Genomic DNA, 16345 nt, shown 5'->3' on the forward strand with positions numbered 1-16345 from the left:
TCAATCAGTCAATCAATATTATTTATAAAGTGACAGACCCTCAGAGAAGTTAAAACTCATAGAAAACTAGGGAAAGCCCATATGCAAAAATGTTGAGAGTATATTGACGCAGAGTGACCTAATCGAAGTACCTTCGGACGCTACCCAGTAGGGACTAAGATGATACATACTGTGAAGGTTAATGAAATGAAACAGGTGAGCTCCCACCTACTTTATAGATAATAGAAACTCAGCAACTATCAACTATTTGTATTTTTAAAAATGCAAATTCGGCGGCAACAGCATTTATCGATTTAACTTACACTTCTGAGAGTATTCCTTTTATACAAGGTTAGATAGAATTGTAGATGGGTTGGAACGAGCAAAATGAATAATGGGACATCTCTCATGTGCCATGCGTGCTTCAGGTATTCATTAATTCTCACAGCATCCATGTTGCGTGACACCGTTACCTGGTAGTACCATGTTCTGTATGCAGGGGAGCCTGAAGCTGAGGTTGTCGTCGTGCCATGCACCATATGTCCAGGAGGTGGCAGCACTGTGCTTTCTGATGAAACCTGCGCTTTGTAGCTCTGCAGTTTTTTGGTTTTTTTGTTTTTATTTTTGTTTTTGTTTGTTTGTTTGTTTGTTTATTTTTCGAGACAGGGTTTCTCTGTATAACTCTGGCTGTCCTGGAACTCACTTTGTAGACCAGGCTGACCTTGAACTCAGAAGTCCGCCTGTCTCTGCCTCCCGAGTACTGAGTAAAGGCTTGAGCCACCACACCCGGCTACTCTGCAGTTTTTATAACTCATTTCTGTCAAGTGTACCAAAAAAACCTGGACTGTAGACAAGCACTTACTTGGTTAAAGATCATAAGTAACAAAGGTAAATGTAAGTGAAGATCGTTCCATTGTTCCTACAAAGCCGTGCCTCCAGTCTGTCAGAGTTTTGTTACGTTAGATGATTCATCCGCGTTACAAGTTTCCAGATCTTGCAAAATGCTCGGAGCAGAGATGGGCATCAGAGCTCTGTCCTGAACTAACCTGTCTCAGGTTCCACTGATCCGATCCGATCAAGCCGTGACTACAGAACTGGGAGGGCTTCGTTTCTGTCGTGGGTCAGTGTCACTGAAACCAGAACTGTTTACAGGAAAGAACCAACAGTTCCAACGAGTGAGTTAGCAGGTTATGAACATCCACCGTATTACATACGATCTATAGGTGTCTAGTTATATAGCTACAGGCAGGTATCTCTTAGATCTTTCAGATAAAATTCTTAAATAGAGTAACCCCTGCCAATATTTACTACAACAGTTTTCACGGGTACGTCTCCTGTCACAGGTGCCAGCATGAGAACCTGGTGGAGCTGCTCGGCTTCTCCAGCGACAGCGACAACCTGTGCTTAGTGTATGCGTACATGCCCAACGGTTCCTTGCTGGACAGACTGTCCTGCCTGGTAAGACGCTTGGGGCCGATTGCCTCGCTTTCTGTTCCTGTGCTGGATTGCTAGTGTTCACATCTGGTCAGGACTTAAACCACATTAAATTAGTATTTTTCTGGTTTCTGCAAAACGACATAGTTCATGTGTGGACCGGTATTACCCATTTAAGATGCAGAAGCGTCAGCCAAGGCTAGATGTTGAGGACATGGTGGTGTGTTTTTATATTCAAGCATGATGTGCAGAATCCACTTAATATTATTTGAGGTTTTTTTTTTTTTGGCAAACTTTAAAAATTGTATCCCTTAGTGATGCATCCCTTTTATTGGTTGACCCCCCCCCCAAAAAAAATACTATTATGTGTTTCCTCTGGATCTTTTTTTTTTTTTAACCTAAGCAATTGTTTCAAATCAGTTTGTTTCTTCACAAGGATGGTACTCCACCACTTTCCTGGCACACGAGATGCAAGATTGCTCAGGGCACAGCAAACGGCATCAGTTTTCTACATGAAAATCATCACATTCATAGAGATATTAAAAGGTAAGTCTACCGTCAGAAATGCTGGGAAGCCGTCTTTAAAGAATAATTCTCTCTCTTATTTCATTTGCTCTTTGCATGTGTGTCTTGTTCCCCTATCACTGGAGAGCCCTTTGCGTGTCAGACTATGATCCGCAGTATTCTAATATCCATGACTTGCTTTTCCTGATTCACCTTCAACCTTCATGGATATTTTAGCCCCACTCCCCACTCTTGTTATTTACCTAGTTGAATATTTACCTGCTGCATGCTAGACATTGTACATGATAAGGTTAGTGGATGTATCTCAGAACTGAATTCAGCGTCAATCAGATAATCACGAAAGTAATGAGTGTTTCAAGTGTTTAACGTAGCGCTCAGTATTGGTATAAAGAAGGGATTTTGAAAGAAGCTGAGACCTGAACGATGAGCTGGAAATAAGGAAGCACAGTTTGAGGGTTGCTGTATAAAATATAAGGAGAATATTCTGGAAAGAATAAGCGTATAGGGTGAAGGGTAAGAAGGGATGTGAAGGGGTGGTGAGTCACAGGAAGTGAGATGATTACAATGTGACCAGTGTGCAGGAAGTGACAGGTAGAAGACATGAGAGGAATTTAAATAGATGACTGAGGACCCTGGTCCTATAGCATCGGATCAACGAAGACAAGAGTCAGATGGTAAATGTAAGAAGATGCTGTTGAAAGCTGTAAGGCAACAGCGCCATATCCAAGTGTGGAGTGTCAAGTCTAGGGTGGGGCAGTTTAAAACCAGGGGTAGTTAATTAGATTGCTATAGACATCTTGATAGACACAGTTCACATGAGCAGAAGCGGGCAGGCAGGAACAATGAAGATGACAGGTGCTTATCTCAGCTGTAGAGGGTCCAGGAAAAGAGGGTTTTCAAGAAGGACCTCTGAACTCACAGCATGCACAGTTGTATTCTGGGAATGACTATGGTATGACTGCTTGAATAGAAAGGACTGGAAGGGGCCTAGGCTGGGGTGTGCTTAGGAGAGGTGTGTATGCTGAGTTAAGGTACGGAAGTATAGAGGCTTAGAGGACAATATGATATCAGAGGCTGAGCTGAACATATAAATGTGCATAGCAGTTGCATGTTCCTGATGTGTGAAGGAAAGGTACAGCATAAGGGCCCAGGATTAAATCCCAAGGACTCCTAATCCCCAAGCAAAGGGGGTGAAACAGTCCCCAAAAGACACCTAATAAACTCTATGAACACATAGGTAGATGACAGCCTGTACACACACACACACACACACACACACACACACACACACACGCGTGCGCGCGCGCACACAAAGGATTGTGAAGGAAGGATGGGGGAAAGATTGCAGTGGTTTGGTTTGAAATTTGTTCCTAAACGTACTGAGAAATGTTAGGAGAGGAGTTAAGATGCTACATCTGACTAATCTCAAACCCTGACACAGAAAGACAAATATCACATGTTCTCACTCATTTCTAGAAACGTATCTCAGGGAACTTTGGAATACAAGAGTGTTGGATACAAGGCCAGGAGGTCAGGAGGGGAGACAGAAGCATCATTAAATAAGGTTGAGCCATGGCTTCTGTGTCCTCCTCAGCTCAGTAGAACTGGCTAAGACGGCCTGTGTAGCTGTGAGAACGCAGACTCCCAGCACATACAAATGGCCGGTGACATGTAGAGGCTGACATGTTCCAAGTCCCTTAGGACTCTTACACAGTGTGGACAAGACTGAACTCCCATGGTGTACTACATCAGACGTCCAAATATAGCCCAGTGGGAATTAAAATGACTTCGACAAAATGGTGCTTTTGACTTAGGGGTATCGTTCAGGAGAAAAGCCACTGCCTAGCTTCAGTGAACTTGGTCACTGAAGTGGGGCACTTGGTCACCAGAACCATTAAAAAAAATTTTTTTAAGAGAAAGTGCCATTTGGAAGCCTTTGTGTGCTGTGACTAGTAACTAGCTATCTGTGGCATACTGAAAATGCACCTCCCTTGAGAGAAAATATTATCCTGTCTTTATTCCCTTCAACATCTCCAAGATAAGAAAGGAGAACAATTATTTTTCTCTTGCTGTCATCCGAATAATTGACTGATTTGAATATATTTCAGGCTTCTTTACTGTACATATAAAATGACACACAATGTGACATGTGTGTATATAATGTATATAACATGTAACATGTCATATTACATTATACACCTCTTCCTAAGAACCTGTTGGATATCCTAGGCAAGAGGAATGTTTTCTACCTTCAAATTTAATTTCTTTTCCAGTGCAAATATCTTACTAGACAAAGACTTTACTGCCAAAATATCTGACTTTGGGCTTGCACGGGCTTCTGCAAGGCTAGCGCAGACGGTCATGACCAGCCGAATTGTGGGCACAACGGCTTATATGGCACCCGAAGCTTTGCGAGGCGAAATAACACCCAAATCCGACATCTACAGCTTCGGTGTGGTACGTGATCACTGTCCTTACTGTTTTGCGCGTATTTTATAGTGTGTGTATGTGCACATGCCACAGCATACGCATGCCAAGAGCCAGAGGGTCGCTTTCGGGAGCCATTTCTCTCCTTCCACCATGTTGGTTCCAGAGATCAGATGCAGGTCTCTAGGCTTGGTGGCAAGTGCCTTTACTTTGCTAAGCCGTCTTTCCAACCAATGATCATTCTTTTTAAATTGTGAATTAAATTAAAATATTTTAGTGCATGTGTGTGTTTTTTTCCCCTCTCCTATATAAATATATAAACTATTCACATTAGCCTCTGGTGACACCAGAAAGTTTATGAGCGATTCCCAATATTTAAAAGGGTTGAGTTGATTTCTTTTTAACGACTGCAAGAAAATAATTGTCTCACCTTGAATTCAAACGAATCTTAAGCCGAGCCCGCGCACAAAGTCAATCATGTCATGTAACGTGGATCTCTTTTCTCTTCCCTTTTCTGTCATTTTTATCATCTAACAACCAGAGGCAGAGAATGTGGGGTAAGATTAATGAGGCTTTGTCTTCATCTTCATTCTCCAAATAGGTTTCATTTGTGGGAACTTTACTCCACTTAATATTAAGGTGCGGGGTTGTAGAATGTGATGGCTATTGGTTAGAAAATATGATTCTCCCAAGGGCCCTGTAAGGCATAGAACACAGAGTTCTTATATCCCCGTCAACATCTGTGCTCCAGGCCACTGGTTAGCCCAAGAAAGCCTCACTTAGCAGGTTTAAGTCCCTGGGCTCAGTCCATGTGCCCTTTAACCTCTACTGATGTCTCCCGTGTTTTGCTAATGAATGCCTTTGCCTTCCTAGGTTCTGTTAGAGCTGATAACTGGACTGGCGGCTGTGGATGAAAACCGCGAACCTCAGCTACTAGTTAGTAACTAACTCCTTTTTGCCCATCTCCTCCTCTCTTGCCTTTATGGTCTTAGATACATGTGGGTAACTCTGGCACACAGGCATGGCATTTTCTGACCGACACACTGACAGCGCATGATGTATTTCCAACCTCGGGTTTGCTGGGCTGTATTTGTGAAGCCTGAAAAGGTTATTCATATAGTCTTTGTCCCAGTGTCTTTGTAGGCAAAAGGAGAAGAAAGCTGTAGTTTATTACTTTCCAGTTTATTACAGTCTGTAGTGTACAGGCCCTGGGTGGCGAGACTACTTCAGGTCATGGAGGGTGGGGGACATAGCTTCTGTTTGTATCTGCATACGAATATAAATGCCAGTAAAAGCTCTTTTATTTCACTGCGGAGAGTTTTACTTGCAGAGTTAAAACACTCCCCTCCAGCACAACCATTCCCCGCCTTCTAATTTTTATACTGAACAATTCGATTGATAATTTACAAGCAGATGAGTTAAATGGTAAGTAAACTACAGATAAATTATGCTATGTCACATATATATGTCTTTAAAAATATCTAAAGATGCATACCATATATAAATGTTTCTCAAAATTAACAACTGTATTCCTTTTATTCTAATTTATCCTTAGGCCCTAATAGAGCAGAACAGCATGAGCAATTCAGGCAGTAGGTATACACTAGATCGTGTCTCAGTATTAGGGTGGACCATCAGGAGGTTTGACTTCCTGGTTCAGTCTTGGCACCACAGATGAAGAGATGGCTCGGCAGCCAGGAGCTCACAGGGTTTTACCAGAGGCCAAAGTTTAGTTCCCAGCACGCGTGTTAGGTGTCTTGCAACTGCCTGTCACCTCAGCTCCAGGGGCGGACACCCCTGACCTCCACAGGTACCTGCACACTTGTGCACATGCCCACATAAAGACACACAGACAAACGGACAATTAAAATAGAACTTCGACATGACAGCCAAAGTCTTAGTGTGAACACAAATCTGAGTAAACTGTCGTGTGTGAGACTGTTACCAATGTCCACCACAAAGCAAAGACGTCCATGGTCTGCTGGAAATGTAATGTTAAAATCGCGTGTGTAATATATTTACCTTGGAAGATATTTGTGAGAATATTCTCACCGTATTCAAGTTTTTTTAAACTCCAAATAAAAAAGTAAAGTATTACATTAACCAGAAATACAAAATTCTCTGTCCCATTCATTGCTGGAGGCCAAGAGAGAAGCCTGAACCAGAGATGTTCATGTTTGAGCTATTCATATAAGGACGTAGCTAAATTTCGGGGTATTGGATTGGATAAACATGGATAAACAGAGGCCAGTGAGATGTTCGGTGCATAACAGAGCTACCACCTAGCCTGACCTGAGTTCAGTCTTTTGACCTGAGAACTCATTCTTTCAAGTTGTCCTCTGACCTCCACCCATCCCCAAATACACAAATAAGTGTAAAATTGTTTTCTTATAGGAAGTATTTAAAGGTGTGGGCTGGTTGGTAGAACTCTTGCCTGGCTTGCACAAGTCCCTCCACTGGATAACCGGTGCCTCACCAAACTGGGCTTCTGTGTCAGGCAGGCTTGCCTATAGAAAGGCGTAACTACGGCTACCTAGATCGCTCTCCTCTTCAGAAGGTGTAAAAGCCACCACCACTTTGGCTCAAATCAGAACGAAGCACGGGATCTCTGTGACTCGAAAGTTTGCCCAGCTTCATTTAATAGCGAAAGTATACAAACCAGGAAGCACTGTACCTGAAGTGCAGTGTGGTTAGAAAACCCTATGACTGTAATGGAAACCCAGCTGAGAGCGCTCTGTCAGTGAGCCTTCTCACCATTGCCTGTGTGGTTTCACAATTCATCCTTTGTGGAAAAGTTTTGGAATGGTACATACCGCCCCTCACTCATAATCCTTTCTTTCAATACAAGTTCTTTGAGTTACTACCAAATACATAAAATATACAAAATATACCACAAACCGGGTCTCTTAAAGCAGAAATATAGTCTCCTGGTAGAAGCCCAAAGTCAAAAGTCAGGTCCCTCTTGAGGGCCCAGGGAAGACTATTCCCTGCCTCTTGCAAGTTCTAGTGGCTTCTTGTAGCTTTGGCTTACAGACCTGTCACTGTGGTCTCCGCTGCTGGTGGTCACATTGTCTCCTTGGTCTTTTTCTTTTTCCCTCATTCACACACCGCACATTCTCGCATACACTTGGCATTGAAGTTAGAGCCCAGTTGGATTAACCCAATGTCTCAGTCACTGTTTTATTGCACTGATAAAACACCATGATCCAGGCAACATATAGACAAAAAGGGTGCATTGGGACTTAAAGTTTCAGAGTCTTTTGTGGCAGGGAGATACAGTAGCAAGTGGCGGGCAGGTTGCAGGAGCAGGAAGCTGATGACTTGGATCATAAACCACACAGGCAAAGCATAGAGTGAACTGGGAATGCAGTGAGGGCTTGAGCTCCCAGAGCCGGCCCCCAGTGAGGCACTTCCTCCACCAAGGCCACGCCTCCCAAGCCTCCCAGAGAGCACCACCAATTGAAAAACCAAAAGAGCCTATGGGAACATTCCCTTCAAAGCCTCCTTCAGAGATCTACAGAGATACACACACGGTTTATTTATGGACTCCAGGAACCAGGACATACTCAGATCCATGTTTCTGGAGCCACCTTTCAACCTTCCATTCAACCCACAGCACCATCTCCTCATTCATCTCCCAATCTCCCGGTCCTTCTTTTCGATCCATCAGGTCTGAGTCCCTGTAGCTAGAGACAGGGTGCCTGGATCCACAAGGTGGAATTCCAATATCAGACATACATCAAGAAGCCGAGGACCCTGAGCTGGCAAATGCTGCCAGCAAGAGTGGGAGCCGCTAGCTCATCCCAGAAAGACAAGAATTATAAAACACCTAGGCAGGCGCATATAAAGCCAGTAAATCTGTAAATGTGTGCCTACGTATGCATTTCCTTATGTAACATCCGACCTGTGCGGCTCCAATTCCTGATGAGGCTACAAAAAAAGTACTGAGATGAACCTAAATAATTTAAATTTATATTTTGATTTCTTTAACTTTGAAGGGTTTAACCATGTTTTAATATCATTTTCAAGCTGGATATTAAAGAAGAGATTGAAGATGAAGAGAAGACGATTGAAGATTACACCGATGAAAAGATGAGCGATGCGGACCCTGCTTCAGTGGAAGCGATGTACTCTGCTGCTAGCCAGTGTCTGCATGAGAAGAAAAACAGAAGACCAGATATTGCAAAGGTATTATTCACTTCCGTATCCACCTACACAGTGAGGAGTGTGGTGCCTACACAGGGAGGAGTGTGGCACGTTATCCTTTACCAAGTATTCATTTCAAGACATCTGTTTAACCTGGTTCTTTTGTTCTCTTTCTTTTTTGAAAGGTTCAACAGCTGCTACAAGAGATGTCTGCTTAAAACTAATGAAGTAAACATCTTTTTTTTGTAACTTCTCGTGGACCTGGAGACGGAAAAGCACTTTAACCCTGAGCTAGCTACATCACCTACCTGTTGTTTGCATTAGTCTTTGTTTTCCTAAATGTGCTTTATCTTTAGCAAGGCAGCACAGTGCAATGTACTGGTTAGTTAATGGATGCGTTGGCAAAAGTGACGGTCGTGTGGGTAGCCCTTGGCCCACCCACCTAGTATGGGGCTCATTTTCCACAGGAACGTCACCAAACTACAGTGAACTTAAGATTCAGAACACAGCAGTGTGCTATACAGAGACAATAGGGTTATTTGGGGGTTGGGGAGAGTGAGACAGGGTTTCTCTGTGTAGCCCTGGATGTCCTGGAACTTGCTCTGTAGACCAAGCTGGCCTTGAACTCAGCAGTCTGCCTGTCTCTGCCTACTGTGTGTTGGGATTAAAGGTGTGTGCCACTCCTGTAAAGCTTTGGACCAGCTCTTAGCTGTCTTAAGCCTTAGCGTTGGCTTTTGGTTTTTGGTAGGAACTTCATGCTCCTGTAAATAGCTCCCTAGGTTCCTGTAAGGAACCTCTCTCCACAGCTCCTGTAACCCTAGCTAAACTCATTGGTTCAACAATGTAGACATGAGTGGAATCTATACTTCTGTCTGTTATTGGGGTCCTATTTTGAATGAATAGATGTTTGCTTGTCTCCCCAACCCCCAAAACTTACATACTTGGTACTATACATGGGTTATCACAGAACCAATAGTGAGCTGTGTGTGGGGGTTGGGGGGGTGGGGTGGGTTCTTGTATTGTCTCTGCAATGGGCGATAAAACATGTAACTGAGGCCAAGCTGTCTGAGGGGGGAGCATTTAAGGGGGCAATTCCTACATCATCCTTTCAATTATGGTAAGCATGGTAGTCCCCCTTGCTGTATAGTGATTGCACTGGTCCTGCTGAAGTAAAAAGACATGTAGCTTCCACAGGCCTGCTCCATCTGCATGAAGAGTGTCTGTAAAGAAAGTTCCAGAGAAGTCATCTTCCTCTATCAATGGGCAAAGGAAAGCCTCTTTAATGAATGGAATCAGCCATTCTGTACTATAGTTCTTGGAGGCAGCACCTATGGGATGGGTTCGTAAGCACCCCGTCGCATGACTAAGACTTGCCACTAAAGCTGGGCTGTCTGTTCAGCTTGCCTGTTTAAGAAGAGAGTTACAATGAGAGAAAGACGCAGACACTATGTACCCTCTGCACTCTCCTCTGAACTGGCAGGTAAAATGAAAGAAAGAAATTTCATCCCAACGCCTGGGAAGCAGATCCAGGCAGATCTCCGTGAATCTGAGGCCAGCCAGGGCTACATAGTCTCTCTCTCTCTCTCTCTCTCTCTCTCTCTCTCTCTCTCTCTCTCTCGCGTGTGTGTGTGTGTGTGTGTGTGTGTGTGTGTGTGTGTGTGTGTGAAAAGTGGTGTGGCAATATAGTATGATAAAAATTATTTACATTCGAGAGAGACTAGAAATTTTTGCTAGACCTCACAGCCAGTTAATAATATATGTTGAGGTCACTTTAAGACTGATATCCTACTGTGTGCTCAACCTGTTTGTTTAACCTGCCTTCAAGAGAACAGTGTAGTTATTAATCTCATTTGCCTCGGATTCCCAACCAAAACTAGTGAGCAGCTCTAATCTTTTCTCTGTTCTTCCACGCCCCTGATCCTAGAATAATGCTTGTGTGCTTTGCGTGTGTTGCGATAATCATTTGCTGAAAACAGCAAATATAGGTTAAAAGCAATCTTATAAAATGAACATCGGCAGCCACTGAAGACAACACATGGCTATTGCTCAATAAACAGTGATGTGTGTCAAGCTGTTTGTTATCTGAGTCAGCTGGGATCAGTTGGAGTCAGTAACTTAATCCCTTGTAAAACCCTGTTAACGATTTCTGGAAGGTGTTCCTCATTCCTTCCCCCATGTGATGCTTTTCATGTTTTTCAGCCTTTGTTAGGGATAGCCACACAGGCACACACAGATATACGGGCTCAGGACAGGACAATAGCATGTAGGCAAACACTGATCCAGACTCATTCAACAGGATGATGGAAGAGGCGAGACAGCAAAGTAGAGGACACACATCTGGGCTCACGGTCAGTTTAAGGACACCAAAGGGAAGTGCTTATGTTGATTTCGGTCCTTTATGCAATACCAACACGTTATTGGTAACTGAGTTTATTATTAGGGCATTCTACCCAACACAAGATGGACGTGCTAGCTTGTCATTTCCTATGTCTGGGAGTAGAAGACTTAAAAGAAAAAAGTAAAAATTATGTGTATGCTAAGTAGCCCTCCATGGGATCCCCAACCTTGGAACTGAAAGGGAGAACTTGATGATGATGATGATGATGATAAGGAGGAGGAGGAAGAGGAGGAGGAGGAGGAGGAGGAGGAGGAAAAGGAGGATGGGCACTGAAATATGGACATAGAGAAGCTATGGAGTTCTTTAAGGGTGCATGGGGACCTTAAGAATGACCCAATATGATATTTAGTGGCAATATTGTGCCACTAAACTCCATGAAGTGGGAAATACTTTTAAATGACNGGAGGAGGAGGAGGAGGAGGAGGAGGAGGAGGAGGGAGCAATGGAAGATATCCCTCAGGCACAATCCTTGATACAGAGGAAGGAACAAACATCCAGGGTGCATGGGGACCTTAAGAATGACCCAATATGATATTTAGTGGCAATATTGTGCCACTAAACTCCATGAAGTGGGAAATACTTTTAAATGACAGTAAAACAGGGTGGCAAATGGAATCAGCCCAGTGTTGTGGAAGCACAGAAACTAATAACCACCCACCCCTGCTTATGACAAGACTTATATACTCAGTGACAATGTGAGGGAAATCAGGCTCTGATGGGTGGCTCACAGGAACTATCACAGATGCGTGGTTTTCTCCAGCTGAGGGTCCCCTGACCACTAGGGACTAAGGACAGTAGAGGAAGGATAGACGTTATGGAGACAATCAGGCATGAGAGGGGCGGTGCTGCATGCCTTGTTCATTGTACCAGATAGGACTGGGAGGGTTAAGAAAGGATGATTCAGTGGTTACCTTGGAACTAGTACAGGTTCTGTTGTAACCCCTGAATTACTGATGCTAACTCTGCGGATAATTGTCCCGTTTCTTCAAAGTCTCACCGAGGAGGCTTCAGTGGTGTGTACCGACAGTTTGCCTCTGCGTCTTCTCCCACAGAAGTTCCTGTCTTCCCCCCAGCCCACACCAAGCTCCATTTCAGACAGCTGTTTTTTGTGCTGCGTCCTCCTGCAGCAAGTCCAGGGCTCCCTCTCCCTCCCTGGCCAGTCCGAGGGAACTCAGCCTAACGTTAGAATGGCACTACCCATAAAACTCCCCCTTAATAGAGACATCCTGAGGAGCCAAATGCTAGCTGAAGACATCCTCCCCACCCCTGCATCTCCAAAGACCAGCACTCTTCCTGATAAATGGCCAAACTCTCCAGGTGCCTGTCCCTGAGACCTTAAAGAAATAACAAACTCGAAGGAGATTAGGGCCCTGAGTTTAAATCATAGAGAAAAGGTAATCAGAGGTCACAGACAGTTACAACCGGCCATAAAATTAGTTCCTGATAACCCCACAACAGACACCCATTAATCCCCCTCCCAGCTTCAGTTCTGTCCCACCAAATGATTACAGCCCTCCATTCCCCTTTTCTGTGAACATTCAGGGGATTCCTAACTATACTGTATATAAACCTGATGCTCTCCAGACTCAGGCATCACATGCCAGCATTCACCTTGTGAGTGCGTGCAGGGCATGGGATCCGAATTCGAACTTGAGACAATAAAAGGCTCTTTTGCAAGTTGCAGTGGACTTCGAAATTCTTAGGCTAGACTGGGTTTCCCGTGGACTCTGGGCATAACAGTCATCACTCAGCCTGCTGTGGAGCATGGCCTCTTTTAGGACGAAGAGTTCCTGGCAGGTCTGGACAGTGTAGACTGACATGTAAACAATTTCACAAAGTACTAAAGCAAGCAAGATGGATGGTTTGTTGTTTTTTTTTAAAAAAGAGAGAGAGAGAGAGAGAGAGAGAGAGAGAGAGAGAGAGAGAGAGAAAGGAACCTGTGCAGGAACACTAGGAAGCCAACCTGAGGCAGTGTTAGCGTCGAGCCAGAGTTCCTAAGGAAGAAATGATAGCAAGAATCAATGCTATTGAGCCTCTGGAAGGCTTTAAGGCCTGAAACAAAAATTGAAAAAATATATAAATGTCAGCAGTACCGACGCAAAATACTATTTTTTTATAGGTAATTTCATACCCATTTCCAACCAGAATAATCTATGTATACTCCTCTCCTGAGAGTGGAAAGTGTTTGCCCAACCTAGAGATCACTCAGTAGCAAGGTGTAGCCAATGGAGCGATGCTAACCAGTCACAGCTTGGCCCAGAAACAATCAGCTCTGTGGAGAGTGTGGGTCACAGCAGCTTCAATATGGTTGTGTTTCCTCTACATCCTCCTCCTAGCAACGAGAGCCAGCCCCCACTGAGCCTGTGGCAAGTGGGAAAACATGTGTCACCTCTGCTGTGGCACAGTCCAGCATGAAGAAATGATTGTGGATAGCGGCAGCTAACTAAGGAGGTAGCTTCTATCCACACAGCTGTACTCAGCATTGGCCATTTGAGAAAATAACTGACAGAAGAAGTGAAATCTTTTTCATGGTATATTCGAGCACACTACCATTTTTCCTTAACATCCCCATAGTATTGACTTCTGAAATGAACTGGCAGTTGGTTGGCATGGTGGGTGATAGGCCTTCAGAGGTCCTGCCCCTCTGCAGAAGGCTGTCCCTGACTCTTGCTTCCCTTTGGATCCCTTTCCCCTATCTGGGCTGCCTTGTCTGGCTTCAGTGACAGAGGATGCACCGGAGTCCTACTGAGAACTTGACAGATGGTGGAAGGGGCTTCCCTTCTCAGTGAGGGGACACCACAAGAAGGACACCCTTCTCTGAGGGGATAATAGGGAGGGTGGTTTGAGAGTGGGACTGGGAGGAAAGGAGGGAGAAGGGGCTGAGATTGAGATGTAAAGTGAATAAATAGATTAATAAAAAAGGAAGTAAAGGGGGCATGCAGGGGAGCAGGGGAAACACAAACGGGGCAGAAAGTAATAAAATAGAAACAAACTAACAAAAATCTATAAGTAAGCAGGTGGTTCTTTGAAAAAATAAACAATACTGACAAATTCTTCGTCAAAGTAACCAAGCGAGGCAACAAAGACTCAGATTAATAAAATGAGAAATAAAAAAAGAGATATTATTTGAGGTATCACTGACTTTCAGAAAATCATAAGGATACACTTGAAAAACCTATATTCCACCAAATTGGAGAAGCTAAAAGAAATGGCTGAAGTTATTAATGCATATGCTATACGAAACAAAATGAGATACACATTTAAAGTACATCTACAGCAAACAATGACATTGAAACAGCAGGTGTTAAGCCAGCCTCACTGCAGACTTTCAAGACCAGCACCGATCCTTCCAAAATTACTTCATGAAACTGCAAAGCATGGAGTACCTACAAACTTCAGTTACAGAGCCACTACTGCCCTGATATCAAAACCAGATAAGGGAACAACAAAAAGTTAGAGCCGAATGCCCTTAAAGAACCATGATGCAAAATCCTCTGAGTCAATGAGATGGCTCCTGCTGAAAACTGTGCTAACTGCTGAGGCTAAAAACCTAGGCTTGATCCATGGGACCCAAATCATGGAAAGATAGAATCAACTTTGTCAGGTTACACACACACACACACACACACACCTGTGGGAAGCCAGAATGAATCGCCACCACAAGATAGCACTGGCTCCCTGTGTGTTTTCCTTTTGAGTAAGCAAACTGCGCATGTGCGTTTGGGGTTCTGCCAGTCACTGCTCAGCCCGGAGCATAGTTATGAGTTTCTGATTGCATATCCAATCAGGAGTTTCCACACTGTCCTAAGCATATGTAAACAATATTAAGTATATATAAACTATGCATATTTTCGGGCTCGGGGTCTTTCGCTTTAGCAATTAACCCAACAATAAACGTTTGTGGAAGAAGTCTATTGTTGCGTCTCTTCCTTGCTGGCAGGGGAGTGGACAGCGACACACACACACACACACACACACACACACAGAGAGAGAGAGAGAGAGAGAGAGAGAGAGAGAGAGAGAGAGAGAGAGAGAGAGCTAAGGAACTAAATAGGTAGCTCCCCAAAAGGAAGACAAATTACTAATAAGTTTTAAAAACATGTTCAACATCTTTAGAAATTCAAATTAAAACTACTCTGAGGTTCTATCTTAACCCAGTTACAATGATATACATATATATGTGTGTGTGTATGTATTTATGTATGCATATATGCATATATACACACATATGTATATATACAGATACATATATATACACACATATGTATATCTATCTATCTATCTATCTATCTATCTATATATGTATATATACAAATGCTGGCAAGAATGCAGAGAAAAGGAAGCCCTGTTTCACTTTTCATGGCTGGTGGGAGTGAAAGCTGGTAGAGCCACTGTGGAAATCAATGTGGTGATGGCACAAAAATCTAAATATGGAACTACCATGTAACCCAGGTTTGCCAAGCCTGAGCATAGACCTAAAGGGCTTAAAGATACTTGTGCATTCATGTCTGTAGTCGCTTCAGTCACAATAGCAAAGAAACAGAATCATACTAGATGTCACTGACAGATGAATGGATAATGAAAGTAAGGCGTTTTATACAGACATAAAGAAAAACGCGGTCTGTAGGAGAAGGGGTAGAGCTGGAAAGTATATTGAGATAGCTCTGGCTCAAAAAGGTAGATATTCAATATTTCCTCTCCTAGGTGGGTTCTAATTTCTAATTTTCCTCTGTTTGCATTTCTTTGGGAGTACGGAAAGAGCCCAGGGAACTAGAAAGGGGTCCACAAGAGGACATGCAATGTGGATTTCAGGTTTGGGAGGGTGTAAACACATGTGCGTGTAAGTTGAGGGGACAGGTCTGGAGAGATGATGCCAAGAGTGTGCACTGATTTGCAGAGGACCTGAGTTTGGTTCCCAGCACCCATGCAAGGCAGTTCACAACTGTCTTAACTCCAGTTCTAAGGGGTCAGACATTCTCCTCTGGCCTTTACAGGCCCTGCATTTACATGCACACACATATACACATGATTAAAATAAAAAGTAATATTGTTAAAGGCAGGGGAGAAGAAGTACTGGGAGTGGAAGTGTTAAGTAGGATGAGGGTGGGGAGATAAGGTGAGACAGACCAGAAGGGTGGGTCAAAACTAGGGTCAATCAAAACTAGGTCCTAAGAAAACCCCATAAAGAAATCTGATACTTGGTAATTGTACTGGTTAGTTTTGTGTCAACTTGACACAGGCTGGCGTTATCACAGAGAAAGGAGCTTCAGTTGGGGAAATGCCTCCATGAGATCCAGCTGTAAGGCATTTCCTCAATTTTGGTTTTTCTTTGATCAAGGGGGGAAGATCCCCTTGTGGGTGGTGCCATCTCTGGGCTGGTAGTCTTGGGTTCTATAAGAGAGTAGGCTGAGCAAGCCAGGGGAAGCAAGCCAGTAA

The 16345-nt window shown here is 43.7% G+C and overlaps 1 protein-coding gene across 2 annotated transcripts in view; it reads left to right on the forward strand.

The window, feature by feature from the left end:
• The window catches only part of Irak4 (interleukin 1 receptor associated kinase 4), a 38021-nt gene that overhangs the window by 15349 nt on the left and 6327 nt on the right, over positions 1 to 16345 (forward strand). Inside the window, exons 7-12 of one of the 2 annotated variants that reach the window (XM_021216166.2) lie at positions 1323 to 1437; positions 1850 to 1959; positions 4212 to 4395; positions 5239 to 5301; positions 8395 to 8553; positions 8697 to 9568. In XM_021216166.2, the coding sequence (XP_021071825.1) occupies positions 1323 to 1437; positions 1850 to 1959; positions 4212 to 4395; positions 5239 to 5301; positions 8395 to 8553; positions 8697 to 8729 (664 nt within the window). In that variant the 3' untranslated portion in view covers positions 8730 to 9568. Of the gene's footprint in view, positions 1 to 1322; positions 1438 to 1849; positions 1960 to 4211; positions 4396 to 5238; positions 5302 to 8394; positions 8554 to 8696; positions 9569 to 16345 lie in introns of those variants that run through there. The other variant, XM_021216167.2, reaches the window with a different exon arrangement.

This window comes from Mus pahari, chromosome 17, assembly GCF_900095145.1.
Source record: "Mus pahari chromosome 17, PAHARI_EIJ_v1.1, whole genome shotgun sequence".
NCBI lineage: Eukaryota > Metazoa > Chordata > Mammalia > Rodentia > Muridae > Mus > Mus pahari.